The following is a 20,612-nucleotide window of genomic DNA, read 5'->3' on the forward strand; positions in this document are numbered from 1 at the left end:
GTAATGCAAGCGAAGCAGTTCGTGCACCATCAGCGTGCCAACAACACGCGCCGAGCGAAATATCTAGGGCGGACAATAACAGTCGAGTTTTGGGCAAAGTCAGATTGCCGTCCCCAGTTACAACGGCTGCACAATACGGTGCGTCGGCGGTAGGCCACATATTTAGTCTTCTTTGCGCGCCGTCTATGGGATTAAGTCATCGTACATGTGCCATCAATGCAAAGTAAAGAGTGTACCTAGGAAGGTTTATTTTCATATGTAACTAAGTTTTGTAAAGTGTTTTATGGACAAATATCACACACATATCAGGGAGGAGTCGAACTTGCGATGGGGGGATGGAGGAAAACTGAGGTCAATAGGTTATGAGAAAGCACATCCTCAGGTCAAAAATAAACGTTTAATGTCTTCACTTATACAGCTCCAAAACCCACAGCATTTTTCGTTCCACAAGCTGTCGATCACCCTTCAAAATTACATTCTTTTATAGAAAAAGTCTGGAATAACATGGTAAATAATCAAATTTTGAATAGTAACCATATGGCAAAATACTCTTTTTTCACCGAGCTAGGTGGCGCAGTGGTTACACACTGGACTCAAATTCGGGAGGACGACGATTAAATCCAGTGTCCAGCCATCCTGATTTAGGCTTTCCATGATTTCCCTAAATCGCTCCAGGCAAATGCCGGGATGGTTGCTTTGAAAGGGCACGGCCGACTTCCTTCCCTAATCCAATGAGACCGATAACCTCGCTGTTTGGTCTCCTACCCAAACAACCCCAACAAACTCTCTTGTCTGCATGCAATCATTTGCCCAAACCTCACTTCCGTATCTCAAATAGTTTATGAAGTATTTGGATTGTTCTGGATATTTCTTTCTGACTTTATCATTGGCAATTTTTTTTTATTTTTTATTTTTGAGGTTGGTGACAGAAAGAGATCTCCACCCAAGTCTATTGAAAAATTCAATATGCCTGCTCAAGGAAGCACGCAGCACCATTTTGTGTAATACTATGCACCAAACGCAGAATCATACTGACTTCTATTTTTCATTGCAGACTCCTCCGAATTTCACTCAGTGTCTGACTTAAATGCAAATATCACAATGACTATGGCCATTAACGAAATGATGGGCATGTCGTCGTGAGCCTCGACTCTGTAATCGCGGCGTGTAGCAGTCCGGCCGAAAGCAGGCAGTGTCGGCCTCTCGTTCGGAACAAATGAATGAAATTGCCCATCGCCTTGGATGAAAATTGCTCATTGCGCATTGACCACCATATCCTGCATGGACTCTGCTGCTGGCTGTTCTTGTACCAAGAACAGTTAACGAAGTGAAATGCTGTACTTGTCTTCCTCTGTGTGCCTTTCATGAAGTTTTACTTGGCGATAAAGCTATTTAAACCATGACACTTGCATATTTCTGTCACTTTCTGAGTACCATTTATGAAGACTATTGGTAAATATTTTGCTGTGATAGTTACATGTCATGCATTCTGTGCATGTTTTAGTATATTTCAACCAGATCTGTATCTTGTTGAACGGGAGGTTCGTTAGGCATGTTCGTACAGACTGAAACCACCCGTGGTTTATTAAATGCACCTATAATAACAGTTGTAGCGATTTTCTTGACATTCATATCAATCAGCTGTAGACGCATAACGTGGTCAAGGCTACAAACACAGGCAGTGTCAATGTTTACAGCGGTACACAACAGGAAAAAAACCAACCATGTATGTGTTCCAAACAGCAGACTGAAGAGACATCAGGTATGAAAATACAGTAGGTTTCAAGTGCGGAAAGAACTTGAACGCTTCTCCCTGACGTGCAGAAGGAACACGGTAAGTAACCTATAGACATTGCTAGACAAACTTTATATAGAGAAATAAATATCAAACTTTAGAGTGATATCAGTGTTAATAAACACTCTGCACAATACAGGACAAGCGATGACATCTGTTGTGAGACCAGCAGTATCAGTAGGAAACGTGTCCACTATCTCAAACATCACAGACTAATTAATAAAATGGCGTTTATATTCCATTACAGGGAAGAGCTAATATTGGATCCGTTTTTCATGTAAACAATGGGTGTGGAGTTGTTCCCACAGTGCTGCTCACAGCAGCTGGAGATCTTCAGCACGCAGGGACTTGCCGCCGCTCCAACCTCAGGTGGATTCCGCCAATTGGTGTCAGCACTACGGTGTTTGGAGCCATGCGTAGCTTCGACTGCTTGTCTCCGACGGGCAGAATATCAAATTTTGACAGCAGATGTGCTATCGCCGTCTTCACCTGCATCAACCCGAAACGCATGCCTGCAACAAAACAAACAAGATATCACTTTGTTGTAGCCGTGAATGTAACATTCTTCAAATTTCGCATTGTGACAAAAAAATTCATTTCATTCGACTTCCATCATAAACTATAACGAACTTCCACATTCACCCCGGCCCTAGAGAGGTATCAGGAGAACAAAAACGAAGAAATCCTGTAGTAAAAGTGTTTTAATCCATATATAGTTGCAAATTCACTACTACTTGTCTGATGTTATCATTTGCTATTATCGAGTCTGAGAGTTATTCGCACCTGCTATTGGTGCTTGGCTGTCTTATTTATTAATAGTTTTGATGGTATAGCTTGAAGCTACCTCTTACTGCCTGCTGAGGCTAGCGAATATGGGTTATCTTTTAAGTTATGCCCCATTAATTAAATACTTAATATTAATTAACTTTCCTCACTCGGATTAATTGAAATCACATTCAGTTGGGGGAGGGGTAGAGATTTGCTTTTGCCCATAAACATTTTTTCCTCAACTTATGATTCTTTATCATTCTGAAATTAATTTCCCTCAGGTGTTTAATTACTCACTTGAATCAGATAAATCTGCTATTGGGAATTTACTTTGTTTGGGAAGAAATGAAGGTTTCCTTCATATCAAGAGCAACATGGGGATGCTGCTGTACAGAATACATGTATCAAGTTGACAGTCATATTATAATTTCATCTCCCCTTCTCATTGGGATAGTTATATCTGCAAGGACAGATGTAATAATTATCATCTGGGATTGGTATTGGTCTCCTACGGCTAATATAACAGGAGGGTTTCATGTAACGCAAACTTTCTCATCTCGCAACACACAGTTCTCACTGGCTTGCTACACACTCTCTATGTTAACCACTGCAAGCTGAATATCGCTGCAGTTGAAAGACTAAGCATCGATCAGTAGAGTACGGTTTTGACTATGAGATCTCATAACAAAATACGGCACTCGAGAGCTATCGTTCTTCTTGAGGGGTTAAGGAAGGCATCAGTCTATAGAAAACTATTCTTGATTACATTAACAAGGAACTGAATGAAATATAAGCTTAGTAATCACTTTATAGAAATTATTCAAACACGAACTGGCTCTACGATCACACTCATAATTTATGCTACATATAGCTAACTGAAATGAGGTACCATCACAGTCTTGAACAATTCACCACATAGTAATGATGCATAGTCAAGCTGTAATGATTCTGATATTCGCTGAATCCCTGTACAGTGCACAAAGTATACGTACCCACACTTGGCAGACCATTTGGTACCGCCACCCGCAAAGGAAACAAGGTAACTAATCATCATTAATCAATAAAAATACACTCACTTGGCTGCTGTTTTTGTTAGGAGTGACTGAACATTAATAAACAACACACACTCGTGACTATGGCTCAGTGAGAACTGGCTTCCAAAGTTTGTGTGAAAGCCGTGATTCCAAAGCAAGTCCAAAAAAAATAAGAAAATTACAGAGTCTACCGCCGATCCCATAAGAGTTCCAATTCCAACAAATACTCTTTCACAGATAAGGCGATTTCTCGAGGTCAGTCTCCATTACCAACAGGGTTCCAAACGGTTATTCATATCGGAGTCACAAACAAAACCCAAGAAATGGTGAAACTGATCCCTTTAAACTAATCTGATTAATCTTCAAACATATACGAAACAATTATTAGCGGTTGGTGACAGCCCATAAAACTTTTAAATTTTGTAGCCTAAGGCTCTTTTATATATTAAGCTCGAAGTGCAATCATCACTGTCACACAAAGGAAGGATCATTAAAACCAAACAAAATTTATGAAGCGGTACATAGAACTGAATAATTTTATCCGCTCGCTTCACTGAAGACGTTTGTTCAATAAATGTTCAAAAGAAAAGTTCAAATGTGTGTAAAATATTATGGGACTTAACTGCTAAGGTCATCAGTCCCTAGGCTTACACACTACTTAACCTAAACTATCCTAAGGACAAACACACACAGCCATGCCCGAGTGAGGACTCGAACCTCCGCCGGGACCAGCTGCACAGTCTATGACTGCAGCCCTCGGCTAATCCCGCGTGAGGAAGACGTTTAATTACTGGTTTCCAAACATAAGCGTTGCCTCGCTGGGAGCCAGCATCACACTAACTGTCGTGGCTACACTATTACGAGGTGCCTTCAAGTTCTAAGGCCTCCGATTTTTTTTCTCCGGACTGGAAAGAGATAGAAATATGCGCATTGTTTTAAAATGAGGCCGCGTTCATTGTCAATACGTCCCAGAGATGGCAGCACCGTACGTCAGATGGAATATTACCACCAGCGGCGAGAATGAGAACTGTTTTAAATACTTAAAATGGCGACGTTTTCCTTACTTGAACAGCGTGAAATCATTCGTTTTCTGATTTTGCGTGGTGTGAAACCAATTGAAATTCATCGACAGTTGAAGGAGACATGTAGTGATGGAGTTATGGATGTGTCGAAAGTGCGTTCGTGGGTGCGACAGTTTAATGAAGGCAGAACATCGTGTGACAACAAACCGAAACAACCTCGGGCTCACACAAGCCGGTCTGACGACATGATCGAGAAAGTGGAGAGAATTGATTTGGGGGATCGCCGAATGACTGTTGAACAGATCGCCTCCAGGTTTGGCATTTCTGTGGGTTCTGTGCACACAATTCTGCATGACGACCCGAAAATGCTGAAAGTGTCATCCAGGTGGGTGCCACGAATGCTGACGGACGACCACATGGCTGCCCGTGTGACATGTTGCCAAGCAATGTTGACGCGCAATGACAGCATGAATGGGATTTTCTTTTCGTCCTTTGTGACAATGGATGAGACGAGGATGCCATTTTTCAATCCAGAAACAAAGCGCCAGTCAGCTCAGTGGAACCACACAGATTCAACGCCACCAAAAAAATTTAGAGTAACCGCCAGTACTGAAAAAATGATTGTGTCCATGTTCTGAGAGAGCGAGGGCGTAATCCTTACTCATTGCGTTCCAAAGGATACCACAGTAACAGGTGCATCCTACGAAAATATTTTGAAGAACAAATTCCTTCCTGCAATCCAACAAAAACGTCCGAGAAGGGCTGCACGTGTGCTGTTTCACCAAGACAATGCACCCGCACATCGAGCTAACGTTACGCAAGTTTTTTTTTTTTCGTGATAACAACTTTGAAGTGATTCCTCATTGCTCCCTACTCACCTGACCTGGCTCCTAGTGACTTTTGTCTTTTTCCAACAATGAAAGACACTCTCCGTGGCCGCACATTCACCAGCCGTGCTGCTGTTGCCTCAGCGATTTTCCAGTGGTCAAAACAGACTCCTAAAGAAGCCTTCACCGCTGCCATGGAATCAAGGCGTCAGCGTTGTGAAAAATGTGTACGTCTGAAGGGCGATTACGCCGAGAAGTAACGCCAGTTTCATTGATTTCGGGTGAGTTTTTATTAGAAAAAAATCGGAAGCCTTAGAACTTGAATGCACCTCGTACAATCATCTAAATGAAAAAAAATTAAAAAACACAAGCATTTCTCTCTCTCTCTACGTTGACTTTAACTAACACGTTTCGAGCGTGATCAAAGATAATATAGCTCATTTTTATCTAAGTCTCCTACCATACCGGTACACCCGATGTGGAAACATCTGCACATTGTGCCCTACAACTCTACAGTGCGTAAAATGTTGCACTCCGGGACCAACGTCTTCCAAGTTCCACCACAGGGGGGGGGGGGGGGGGGGAAGAAGTCTCCTACTGGCGGAGCTTCCTGAAGCCCTCTAAACAGTCGATACATTCTGAAACCCTCTGCGAACCTCTTTGCTCAATCTTGTCCACAGATTTCTCTTCCACCACCCTCTACTCATCTCTGGTTAGTTCTATCTTTTCTGCAACCAAAACAATCACTCTGTCATTCATCAGTTTTCAGCGGAAAGTAAAGAGAGGACTAACGAAGTGTGACTAGTAAAATAAAACACTGTTCACATGCATTCTCAGATCCAAATGGGTATCGAGTGCGCGAATTATTTCACGTACCTTCTCCTTATGCTAGCACAAACTCCTATAGTCCGTGTAATGAATTCTTGTATTTCCAGCCCAGAGGGCTTAAATGCAGTGTACGAACAATACCGCTGCAAGATGTCCGGTAGAATTACGATCACTGGTTTGGTATAGACGCCAGCCTGAGTGTAGTTCCCAGGATGTTTTAAAAAAACTGCGCTTACAAACGATAAAATTTTTTAATACTGTTAAACAAATTGCTAGTTTAAATAAGCCTTAGGTACGAAATTCGTCAATACAAGCTTGGAAATATACATAGTTTACTTGGTGACTGAATGAAAATTTAACATTGGGTTTCTGTTTAGTATCATGTTCCTGACTGTTCAAAATATTTTGAAGTAAGCTGTCAGATGGCAATGTACTACACAATGTTTGAACATTATTATTCCGAGAATGTTGTCGGTTTCTACTTAATCCTACCGTATTCTCCCCGTGAAAATACATGGACCCCTGAAAAGCTGTGATAAACTATTCAACAGCTTCTTAAATACTGTAACAAGTGTTGGCCCCAGTATGTGAAACCCGGCTCTACATAAATTTCTTGTAGAAATTACGGGGAAGTCAACCCTCCATTACTGTAATTAATGTGAAAACTCTGTGGTCATAAATATTTGATCTTTAATTTAATGACACCCATTTAACAAAACATGTTGATGATGGGAATGTTTTACATTTGTAAACACATGTTTACACGAAAATAACATGAGGAGAATATCTAATAATGTGTGAAATAAAGTTCACAACAGTTTAAAAATTTTATTTATTTATTTATTTAGTTACTTTTTTGGCGAAAAAAGAAGAAGAAACCAACTTCCGTGTGTCTCATTTATCGTGTTGTGGCCTGCACGATATCAGAGTTCCGACTCAGTGCAATCAAATAGTACGTGGCATTGCAAATTTTATATTTAACTTCTTAACTAACCTTTTTTTTTCGAGGAAAGATTATTTTATTTTATGTTGCAACAAAAGGTGCATTTGCGTGTAGACATAACAGCAGTGTTCACACAAACCACAACACACCACATCAACTGCCAACTTAAACTTTGTAGTCTGTCTTCACTGGACACAGAAGCCGCTAAAATGTTATAAGAGTAAGTGGGATAAGAGCCGATCCAGCACACCTCACTGCAAGAAATTGCAAAAATTATTTTCTTTTTAAATGAGAAAGAGTGTTAAGGATATATAGAACATATTCACAACAGCTAAAATTCCGGCGACGCGGGAAACAGAAGCCAAAAAGGGACTGTACCGTTTTCTTTACGAGACGAATTCCAACTGGCCGGCAGGTATGTTTCTACTCTTCACTGACAACAGATAAACAGCCTACAATGAAATTAAATTACTTTGCATTGTCGTTCTTTCATAGCAGGTTCGACTTCGAGTTGAGGTAGTACGAATGATATTTATGTCAATGCAGCTGTTGTAAGAGAAGTAAATGCAGACGAAACAAAAGTTAAAAATGAAGAAAAGCAAATTACTCCTGATTTCGAGTTTCACGTAAAACTAAGTGTCGAGTCAGACATTAGAACCTCGTTAGTGATGATCCTGCAGAATGTAGTGTCAATGAATCAACATTCGACATTCTCTTACAATATGGCATTAACCAAAATTGTAACGGTGATTTTTCTAATTAATGAAGACAAATAGGCGATAAAACTAGATATTTGAACAAAAAAGTATTTTAACATAAACTTTTAAATGGTGAATCAACTGTAGATTATTTTCGAGTATACTCCTGTAGCACAGGTTCTTCTTTTTGTGCACCATGTAAATTGTTTGGAGGTAAGGCCGTGACTGCTCCTAATGGTATTGCACATTGGAAAAATATTTCTAATATTTTCTCTCATCGTGAGAATTCACTTGAACACAAAAATTCTGAGTTATCAATCTTAACAAGAAAAAAGTCTCTTCGAACAATAGATAACAATTTCGAGTCATAGGTTGAGACAGAAGAAATGAAATAGGGGTGAGAGTGTCACTAATATTATACTCGAGTTGGGGTGGCAGTCACTGAAACAAAGGCGGTCTTCTTTGTTGAGAGATCTATTCACGAAATTGCAATCATCAACTTCCTAATGCGAAAATATTTTGTTGACTCCCACCTACGTAGAGAGAAATGATCATCATATTAAAATAAGAGAAATCAGAGCTCGAACGGAAATATTGAGGTGTTCCTTTTTCCCAGGTACCATTCGAGAGTGGAATGGTAGAGAAGTAGTATGAAAATGGTTCGATGAACCCTCTGCCAGGCACTTAAGTGTGAATTGCAGAATAACCATGTAGATGTTCAGGCGCAGCGTGCTGAAAAGGATGTTTGCAGTAGTGAAGAAGCTAACAAGTCGTGGACTTACCCTACGTGGACAAGTTGAAAGATCCCATTCATTACATAATGGACAATGTATGATGTCTCTTGTTCTTACAGCCGAGTTTGATCCTTTCCTCGCAGAGCACATTGAACGATATGGAAATCCAGGGCAGCGGCATACAAATTATCTTTCTTTAGCAATCTGTTATGAAATAATAGAGCTTCTTTCTGAAGGAATAAAAAGTGAAATAAAACAGGCCAAATATTTCTCTATAATAGTAGATTCTAGTGCAGACATTTCACATACTGATCAATTATCTTTCATATTGAGATATGTGAACGAGAGCAGTGAACCTGTTGAGCGTTTACTTCTGTTTTTACCAAACCCGGGACACAAGTCCGAAAACTTCGCTGAAGCCGTACGAAAAGCCCTGTCGACAAATTTCATTGATATTACTGACTATGGAGGCCAGTTATATGATAACGCAAGCAATATGTCAGAAACCTACGCTGCTTTGCAGGCACGCATTAAAGAACGAAATCCGAAAGCGCATTATGTGCCTTGTGCACTACATTCTTTCAGTTTAGTCGGCACCAGTGCTGCAAGCTGTTGTCGGGAAGCATATTCATTTTTCATTATAGTGCAAAACTTTTATAATTTTTTCTCTGCATCTACCCAGCGCTGGGATAAACTTCTATCTTTCATGAAACCAGGGAGCAAAACAGTAAAAAGTTTATCAAAAACGCGCTGGTCAGCAAGAGATGAAGCGTGTGTAAGTCTGTATGAAAACTGGGAGGGCGTTATCAACACCCTCGCACATATTGCCAATAATACCTTTGAAAAACCACTTCTGCTAAATGAGGCTTCAGCTTAATTGAATCAACTCAGTAGACTAGAAACAGTATTGATTAAGAGAGTTTGGAAGGACTTTCACGAAAAGAGTGGTTACAGTCCGTGTTTCCGAATGTTGATATTGCTCTTAGAATATTTCTATGTGTGGCTCTTACAAATCGTTCAGCAGAAGGCTCGTTTTCGGCTCTTAGAAGACTGAAATAGTGCCTACGTTCTACGTTGTCTGAGTAGATTGAACGCCTTGTCCATTCTTTACATCGAAGCCGACCTCCTAACTGATACCCGACTGAACTATGAAGGTATGATCAAAGAAGTTTTCTGCTGTCAAAGCCAGACGCAAAACTTTGCTGACTGGTGAGTTTGTTTATTTATTCACATTAGTTTTAAAAATTTAAGATTATAATGTGATTTTTATTACAATTTAGAGCACCTTCTTTGGTATGTTGACTGTTCACGTATCCACTACGATGAAATCGGACCTCATCAGCGTAGAAAATGATGTCCGTACTGCGACTCCGTGGATGCCAACAAATCAGAAAATATATCTTTCTCAATCCAATGCCTTCAATTCCTAGCCACTATCAACAAGATATGCACGAAAATTTAACGTCTGTATTGGCTTCTGAGCGCTACCACACGAAATCTAAGATTTGAAAGATAATTTCAATCTTTTTGAACGCGACCGTAGCCTCACGTCATCACCTAGGCCTCTCTAGCATCCGTCGAAATGGACTTCCTCCAGATTCTCTTGTTTCTAATCTGCTTTGCAGGAAAAATGAAATTGATCTCGTTATTGTTGACTTTTTCACTGCTGTATCTGGATACTCTACAGCACGGGCATACGAATGACTATTCAACAATGAAAACTACAACTAGCTGCTGCTGGGAAAACGATATTTTAACAAGCGATTTAATGAAAAATGCTACAGATACAATGTGACTTGAACCCGCTGTTATCATCGTAGAGTGTTGTCGGTAATACCTGTGGTGCTATCTTGCGGTGGCTCATGGAACGACTGTAATGCAGCTCCTATCTGCAGACACATTTGTTATCTTGTGCGCGACTTTTAGGTCTCACTATATAACACACAGCTCAGAATTTACATCTTTCAAAGAGAGGTGGTAAATACGAATCCCTTCCCTTAGTTTAACTCTCTGAGTACCAATGGCTTTGGTCTGAAACCATCATTTCATTACGTTTAAGGGTTCCTTGCGTCAACCGGTAAAACTGAATCCTTATTGGATTACTTCGTCGTTCGTCTGTCTGTCAGACTGTTAGGAACCCTTTTTGTTAGGAAGTGGCAGACGTATCAAGTTGAAACTTATCTCATATATTAAGGTGTAGGGTCCCTTGACCCTGTAAAAAATCGTAAAAAATTTTAATTCAATCCAATGAAAAGATGTGGCAATTTACCTCGTACATTTTGATAATCGCAAACTCATCCATCAGCAACTAGACTCACGAAATTTCGAAAGAAATGTGGTTTTACAGTACAAATAAGTGGAAAAAGATCAAAACATTATTAAATTGTTGTTGTAAGGCTATAATGTGTTTTAGGCATTTCAAGTTCATGGAAGTTTCGTGATACGAGACTGTGTCTAGGAAAATGCGAAATTGCTTTCACGAAATGATGGGTGGTTGAAAATTGTGTGTTCCACCGGTTCCAAAGTAAAACCATACCTTGAAAACAAAGGATTGTTTACTATTGACATATTTTTCCTGTATTCGTTGCTTTCTGTGATAACAAGGATTAATTATGTGAAACATTTTAAAATTACATTCCAAAGTCAAACCGCCTCCTTAAAATAATTTAATCGTTATCTTTCGCCACTTTCGTCTTCTAATCGCTGATTACTATGATGATGATGATCTATTTTGTGAAAAAAATTATGGTTTTGTGACTGAAAGTTTTAACTAACGACTGAGGTGATAGGAAAGGCCTCAGGCCATGAAGTTAAAGCCACAAGTTAAACAAGGGAAACACGAGAACTCTTGGAAACAGCAAAATCCTCACGACGAGATAAACACTACGATACAGGTAAAATGTGTCCATAAAATCGCACCCTTTTCTGCAACACACAGTGAGATATTGAATTCTGAAAAAAAATTCTCTATCTAATCCACCTTTTGAATGAAAACAGCTCATAAAGTGTGCCGCTGAACATTGCAGCAGGATTGGGAGCGTGTTTTAAGCTTTTATAACAACTCAAAACCATCTTCGATAACTTTTGTCGTACCTGCATGGTATCGATGTGGATTCTACTAACAAAGGTTTCACTTTTTAACCCCGTCAGTTCTACCAAACGTATTTTTAATGTCTTCCTTCGCCACTTGATTTCGTGCTATAAAGAAGTTGATTTTTGCATTAAAATTTTGATTCTATAAATCACTCCTTCTCTGCAAAATTTAAAGATTAGATGCAATGTAAGTTCGATTCAGTTATAGCCATGAAACGAAGTACATCTCATTACTTGGAAGTTAATTCAAGTATTTTCATTCATCTAGAAACAGTTTCAGTAATTTGATTTTTAGTGATGAATAATTTGTTACTTCATCACACGGCAGTTGGGCATTAAATTCCGTATATATTTATGTTGCTAATAAGCAGAAAGGAAGCATGTAATATGCAAGGCAGTACATTTTGAATAAATCAGAAAAACATATTTGCTATTTATTAACGGCAAGAGCCTAAGGGATTTCGCTGAGTTGCATGTATGACAGAGCGTAGAATTGTACTGTTACAATATGAGACATAGGCCGAAATACACTATCGGACTCTTATCGAGCATTTACAAACGGCCTAAGAAACTTAAAATAATGAATTTTCAGATCCTTCTGTATGTTAACAAATCAACAGTTCTCATTAACGTGATTCGGGAAAATGAACTTGTGCAAAATAATGTGTTAAAGCAAGCAAAATATATAAGGAATTACTGTATCCTCTACATTTAATGGCAGGTACAGGATATCTAGATCACACTAATGCATTTTACGTCACTGAGAACGGCATGATCATAAAGAATCTTAATTATGAAAAAAAATCGTCTTATTTGTTACGTCTTTCATATTCTGCTTTACCATCTGTCTTCACCATTGCTGTGTATTTCACCAGATGAAGTAATATTTCCTGTATTACAAGAGCCAAGTGAAAAGTGCTTGGTTCGCCACAGATATGGCACCGATATCAGAGAAATTTTGATTCATGTTGGCACGTCTAGAACATTAACGTAAGTCAAGTGCCAAACTGCTTACAACTACTTTAAAGTATTCCTGCTGTGTTTAAATCAAACAAAACTAATTGGCGTATTGCATCGTGCCTACATTATTTTAGAACTGTGTATTTACAGCGAAGCTATACATAAAATTAATGAAGATTTATAACGAGACCGTTTCATCAATTTGAAGAGTTAAGGGATGAATGGCGGAATTTTAAATTTAATTTATATCACTTGATGGTGGATCCATGTGAAGGACGTCCAGGAAAGTACACAAAACTTCTACGACGATGTTGTTGTTGTGGTCTTCAGTTCTGAGACTGGTTTGATGCAGCTTTCCATGCTACTCTATCCTGTGCAAGCTTCTTCATCTCCCAGTAACCACTGCAACCTACATCCTTCTGAATTTGTTTAATGTATTCATCTCTTGGTCTCCCTCTACGATTTTTACCCTCCACGCTGCCCTCCAATACTAAATTGGTGATCCCTTGATGCCTCAAAACATGTCCTACCAACCGATCCCTTCTTCTGGTCAAGTTGTGCCACAAACTTCTCTTCTCCCCAATCCTATTCAATACCTCCTCATTAGTTATATGATCTACCCATCTAATCTTCAGCATTCTTCTGTAGCACCACATTTCGAAAGCTTCTATTCTCTTCTTGTCCAAACTATTTATCGTCCATGTTTCACTTCCATACATGGCTACGCTCCATACAAATAATTTCAGAAACGATTTCCTGACACTTAATACTCGATGTTAACAAATGTCTCTTCTTCAGAAACGCTTTCCTTGCCATTGCCAGTCTACATTTGATATCCTCTCTATTTCGACCATCATCAGTTATTTTGCTCCCCAAAATAACAAAACTCCTTCACCACTTTAAGTGTCTCATTTCCTAATCTAATTACCTCAGCATCACCCGACTTAATTCGACAACATTCCATTATCCTAGTTTTGCTTTTTGTTGATGTTCATCTTATACCCGCCTTTCATGACACAGCCCATGCGCTCAACTGCTCTTCCAAGTCCTTTGCTGGATCTGACAGAATTACAAAGTCATCGGCGAACCTCAAAGTTTTTATTTCTTCTCCGTGGATTTTAATACCTACTCCGAATTTTTCTTTTGTTTCCTTCACTGCTTGCTCAATATACAGATTGATAGGACAGTGAAAAATGCAATTAATTTTACTTGAAGAATTAATTATGAGGACGCTTTGCTCAACTTGAATGTCTTATTTATTAATACTGCCCACAGGAAAACGGGAATACGAATGCTCAGTTGCAACATTTTAAGCAGAACAGTACTAACTGAGAGCGCTGATTCGTTACAGCGGATGAAACGATCGATGTCTTTACGGCAGAAGCGAAACAGCAATCAAGGCAGTGACTAGACTCTGTACCAAGAACACGGTGGGCGTTCAATAAGTAATGCAACACATTAGTTTTCTCTGTCAAGTTTGGTTGAAAAAATGCTAACTTTGTTGTGGGATTTCGTCGAATATTCCCGCTTCAGCCCCTAGAGTTTCATCAAGTACCAATAGGTGTCGGCGCTATACGTAACATTCAAAATGGCGCCTGTCCGATCTCTCTCGTGCCGGCCGCACACACCTGTGCTACCCCCAGAAAAATTGTAGAAACGTCTTCAATGTGTTCGTTGCGACAAAAACGCAACTAACTTCTCCTTCTCCATGACAAAGCAAGGCCTCACACAAGGCTGCGCACCAGAGAGGCGCTCACAAAACTTCATTTAACCGTTCTTCCTCACGCACCCTTCAGAAGAGTCTTGCAAAGCGGTGCGTCTCACGGGCGAGCGCTGCACAGCTCCGCAGCTGGGCTTAAGCCAGAAATTCTGCACGCGTACGGTGCTCCTGCACGTGTGCAACTTCCGGGTCACAGCGTGCACGCCGCGGCCGTCAGCGTTCATGAAGTGCATGTTTCTACGCACAGATGTCGCTTTATCCACTTGCTGGGATACTCTGTACCGGCGCATTCTAGCGCTCTTTCCACAGCTTGCAAGCCAACCATGGGAAGGTATTTCGCGTATTAAACATTTAAAATACTGTCACTGTCTACTCATTGAGACGTCTTCTTTTATGCTAACAGTTTAACCCAGTAAGACAAATAATACACTTAACAATCGTATGTTTTTATTAAGGCAGCTTGACCGACGGCACGTAAATACGCGTAATGTTTTTGATCTAGTATTTATTAAGAAAGAGAGCACTTAGCGACTTCCTTATTCATGATTTCAAATAACATTAAACTAATGCAAGGTTTCCTGTAACTAATTCTTGGTGCCCTCAGTTACACCCACACAATTTCTGTCTCACTGACCTCTGAACAGAATGATAACCGCAGACCTCTCGATGATCATCTGTTATTTGAATACCATTATTGCTATATCTTTCAACAGTTACTTTTGAAATCTGCATAATAACCGACAATTAGGTGAATGTTACGCTTTACCGACTTCAGCTCAGCGTAGCCCTTCACACATTAAAGAATAAAACCTAAATGTAAGTATACATTGGAACAATCGATTTAATGACCAACTTTCCTGATAATAATGTAACGTGGAGCAGAATGAGCAATAATGCACAGTTAGTAAACAATAATTTTTAATTACGAAAGGAATATATCCAAACACGTTTATCAATGGTCATGACAAATGATAATCGTGTTGATGTGTCTCATCTATTTTCTTAAGGACATTTAATTTTGCTTGCCGTTCTTCACTGTTGAGTACACTACACTCGTCTTTGTGATAGGTATTGTAGTGTCTTTCAATTGAAAACTTACGCTGACCGCCTATTATTCGGCGGCACAGCAAACATTGTGAGTTTTCACCAACGGCTACAAAAAAGAATTGCAGTTCCCAGTCATTTTTAAACGACTGTGAGCGTTTGGCCGGCCCTGGCTTAAGCAGTCTCGGACGAAACCAGTCCGTAACGTCACAAACGTGCCGGGCTAGGCCACCATTTTGTCACCGGAGTGCGGCGGGCCCGCGTTGCCCCCTCAGCTCTTAAAATCGGCCCGGCCCACGGGCTGACACCGCACTGCTCCGCACTGGGCCATAGGCTGTCGGACGAAGCGTAGACTGTGACGTCACTGCGCGGGCCAGGCTGCTCCAGACATACTTCTGTAATGTCTGAAGCTGGGATATGACGAAGCCGGTTATAAAAAATCGCAATGCAACCTCATATATACATCTGAGAGAAAAAGCTAGTATTCTACTTCCCTGTCGTTCGAGTTCGTCATTGTACACTCGAAAATATTTTCTTGCGTTGGCGAAATTTGTAGGTTTGGTTCGATAGGTACATAAGACATTAGTAACGATCATTTCTCCAATGCTGTATACTTTACGGCAAAAGAAAAGAAAATTGTAGAATTCAGCACATAAGGAGTATTAATACGCAATCAAACATGGAACGTACGAAGTATCGCATGGAATGTGAGACAAAGATTATTTGAGGACAATTCGATAGTAAAAGTTAGCCATTCTTTCTGTTAAAGGAGGACGAGTCTTCACACGTTGAAAAATCCTTGTTGTTGTTGTTGTTGTTGTTGTTGTTGTGGTCTTCAGTCCCGAGACTGGTTTGATGCAGCTCTCCATGCTACTCTATCCTGTGCAAGCTTCTTCATCTCCCAGTACCTACTGCAACCTACATCCTTCTGAATCTGCTTAGTGTATTCATCTCTTGGTCTCCCTCTACGATTTTTACCCTCCACGCTGCCCTCCAATACTAAATTGGTGATTCCTTGATGCCTCAGAACATGTCCTACCAACCGATCCCTTCTTCTAGTCAAGTTGTGCCACAAACTTCTCTCCAATCCTATTCAATACTTCCTCATTAGTTATGTGATCTACCCATCCAATCTTCAGCATTCTTCTTTAGCACCACATTTCGAAAGCTTCTATGCTCTTCTTGTCTAAACTATTTATCGTCCATGTTTCACTTCCATACATGGCTACACTCCATACAAATACTTATAGAAAAGACTTCCTGACACTTAAATCCATACTCGATGTTAACAAATGTCTCTTCTTTAGAAATGCTTTCCTTGCCATTGCCAGTCTACATTTGATATCCTCTCTACTGCGACCATCATCAGTTATTTTGCTCCCCAAATAGCAAATCTCCTTTGTTTAAGAAAATAGAGGCAAATACGTTCTGTTACGAAAATAACGGCGTCGAATTCATTACTGGAGACGGAGAGTCAAAGATATTATTTTGACTTTATTTGTGAATTGAGAGAGTCTGTATAAGATCTGTGTCAGTATTTGCCAAAGCAAACTATCTTTATTAATTACTCTGCCTCAAAACATATATAAAAATATCCTTATGCGTGTTCACTTATTTTCCTACTACACCAAAGAACTATTATTACTTTCATTATATGTATCTGCATTACTTCGATTTACACAGTCATATAGTAATAATTTCCCTCTCTTTTCTCGATTTTAATTGTCTTCTTCTAAGGATATGTTTCTCCCATATACAAGTTGAGTGACTAACTACTGCCACCAAGAATTACTCCGAAAGTATGATAGGAGTTGAAAAGTTTGCGAGACAAGATAGGGACACCGGAGGTCATAACATGACGTTGGTTTTTGTTGCTAGGTGGGGTCGCTTCATAAATATGAAGGACAACTGTTTTTTTTTTAATGGCATGCCATAGTTTGTTAATTATCTTCTGAAATTTACTATCGAGACAAATTCAGTGATTTGTAGCAGTAAGCTCTTTGAAGGTCAACGAAGGTCACAAATGTGGTATGAACGTCCATTTACAGGTGTTCGAAGTGATGACCATTGCTATCAATGCAGTGCTGCACTCTTATCATGTATTGAGTGCTATTCCATATCATGTGGGCGCTTATCGAAGTACATGCTCTGATATCACATTTCTTAAGGTGTAGCTGGAACGTATTTATAAACGATGTCTTCTACGAATCCCCACAAGAAAAAATCCAGAGGTGTCAAGTCTGGCGAACGAGCCGGCCGCGACACATCTCCTCCACGTCCAATCCAACGATTTGGGCATTGACTCTGTAACTCATTTCTAGTCATCAGCGAAAAATGTGGGAGATACCCATCTCTTGATAGAACATTCTGTTGCTTGTACCTAAAGGTATTTCTTCCAATAACAGACCAAAGGTTTCTTGCAGGAAAGTGGTGTACTTCCTACCATTAAGGTTTCCTTCAATGAAATGCGGGTCAATTCTGTCCTCCAGAATACCACACCATACATTGGCTTTTGGCGTGCCAACATAGATTTTCAGTTGCCCAATAATGCATGTTATGCAAATTAACATTTGCATGTTTCGTGAATGTAGCCTCGTCAGTAAATAAAACAAATTAATAAACGTGTCATCCCTCTGAATATGAAGCTGAGCCCATGGGCAGAATTCAATATGACGCATACAATCCGTGCCAGTTAATTCTTGGTGGAGATTAATATGGTGAGGATGATATTTATGACGATTCAGAACACGAACAACACTAATCTGGCTCATGCCAGGTTCCCTTGCGTTTTGACGCGAACTAACACAAGGATCTCGAACCACAGTGGAAGGAGTACCAATTTCCGTTTCCTTTTTAGTATCTTTCCTCTGCCGGATATGTTTCCGATGCGTTAAAGATCCAGTTGTTCTCAATTTATCATACACATATTTAAATGTACGACGTGTAGGGTGAGAACGTTGAGGATATCTTTCAGCGTATAATTCTCTAGCTCTCACTGAATTTCGATGGTATTCACCGTAAATGAGAACCATATCGAGTTATTCTTCGAAGGAATACGTCATTCACATTCGCTTGACTCGATGGTACTAGTCTTACTGTTCCTATCAGGGTTGTATTGCGAAACAGTCGAATGCCATTTACATGTCGATGGCAGGTTAGATATTTACCATTTGCACGATATACGAGAGCGAATTGTCAGAGCATGTGTTTCAAATGGTTCAAATGGCTCTGAGCACTATGGGACTTAACAGCTGAGGTCATCAGTCCCCTATAACTTTGAACTACTTAAACCTAACTAACCTAAGGACATCACACAAACCCATGCCTGAGGCAGGATTCGAACCTGCGAACGTAGCGGTCGCGCGGTTCCAGACTGAAGCGCCTAGAACCGCTCAGCCACACCGGCTGTCGTGCATGTGTTTCGATAAGTGCCGAAGTGATAAGGAACACGACTTAATCCATGATAAGAAGATTGCAGCACTGCATGGGTACCAGTGGTCATCACTTCGAACACCTTCTGTAAATGGACATCCATGCCAACTTTGTGACCTTCGTTGACCTTCAACGACCTTACTTTGAACTGGATTCGTCTCTATAGCCGCTATAAGTACCGAACTACAGCATCCCACTTGGAAAAACAAAATTGACCTTCATATCTCTGACGCGACCCAACCTAGCAACAAAAAACCAACGGTCAGATTATGGCCCTGTTGTCCCATGCAATATTTGTCACACAAACTTTTCAGCTACTATCATTCTTTCGGAGTTAGTAAGGAGGAGGAGGAGGAGGAGGAGATTAGTGTCTAACGTCCCGTCGACAACGAGGTCATTAGAGACGGAGCGCGAGCTCGGGTGAGGGAAGGATGGGGAAGGAAATCGGCCGTGCCCTTTCAAAGGAACCATCCCGGCATTTGCCTGAAGCGATTTAGGGAAATCACGGAAAACCTAAATCAGGATGGCCGGAGACGGGATGAACCGTCGTCCTCCCGGAGTTAGTGCTCACCCTGTATATTTATATTATGTCACTTGCAATGTAGATCGTTACCAGAGAGAGACTACCTTCCTTTTCCTACGTATGGCGATCTTTGTGTTCCTGGAGTTTAATACGAAGAAGCATACGACTTTTTTATGTAAAAAACTACCATTCTGTAATTTTCAACATAATGCTTCCTTGTTCGTTACCGTCTTTCCTCACATCGGCTACTTTCCGTAATGACACTAACCACCTCGGCCGTTTTTATACAAACCGTTTAAACTTTTTTTTAATATTCTAACCAGTATGGTGGCAGTTGTACAGCGCTGTGGCGTCTGTGGACTCAGCTGTTACAACACAATTTGTAGCAATCGTATTGCGATGGAGGCAAATAAATGTCGCGCGAATCGTTAATAAATTCTAGGAAATCGTTATGCTAAGATACTTTCTCCTTTTGTTTGTAAATAGAAATGATGGTTTAACAGTCTTTTATGTTTTTCTTGCTATAGAGAAGATGAGTCCGGAAATACCAAGTGGTTGAAAGAGGACGGTAAGTATGCTAAGAAAGCTAGAAATAAAACAAAAAAAAAATGTGGTGAGCTTGTATGGGACCAAACTGATAAGGCCACCGGTCCCTAGACTTACGCACTGCTTAATGTAACTTAAACTAACTTACGCTAAGGACAGCCCAAACACCCATGCCTGAGGGACGACTCGAACCTCCGACGCCGGCCGAGTGGCCGAGAAGTTCTAGGCGCTACAGTCTGGAACCGCGCGATCGCTACGGTCGCAGGTTCGAATCCTGCCTCGGGCATGGATGTGTGTGATGTCCTTAGGTTAGTTGGATTTCAGTAGTTCTAAGTTCTAGGGGACTGATGACCTCAGAAGTTAAGTCCCATAGTGCTCAGATATATTTGAACCATTTAAACCTCCAACCGTGGGAACCGCGCGAACCGTAAGAGGACGCCTCTGACCGCACGGCATAAAACAAAAACTAACGGCTCGTGAGTACAGAATCATAGAACCTGATCCAACTCTCAGAACTGCAATGTGGCCAGTGTTTAATTCTGTATTAGATGGTGATGGCAACAGAGTTAACTACCTTTGGTGTGTCGAGTACAGTGAACTTTACTTGCATACTAAACTGTCACGTGGAATTCGCGTGTGTCTAAC

At 40.4% G+C, this 20,612-nt stretch overlaps 1 protein-coding gene across 1 annotated transcript in view; it reads right to left on the bottom strand.

The window, feature by feature from the left end:
- Positions 1-378: 378 nt before the first annotated feature.
- The window catches only part of LOC126271905 (cytochrome P450 6k1-like), a 55,233-nt gene continuing 34,999 nt past the window's right edge, over positions 379-20,612 (bottom strand). The window contains exon 5 of the mRNA XM_049974294.1: positions 379-2,307. Within this exon, the coding sequence (XP_049830251.1) occupies positions 2,129-2,307 (179 nt within the window). The 3' untranslated portion in view covers positions 379-2,128. The remainder of the gene's footprint in view (positions 2,308-20,612) is intronic.

Source organism: Schistocerca gregaria, chromosome 5 (genome assembly GCF_023897955.1).
Source record: "Schistocerca gregaria isolate iqSchGreg1 chromosome 5, iqSchGreg1.2, whole genome shotgun sequence".
Classification (NCBI taxonomy): Eukaryota; Metazoa; Arthropoda; class Insecta; order Orthoptera; family Acrididae; genus Schistocerca; species Schistocerca gregaria.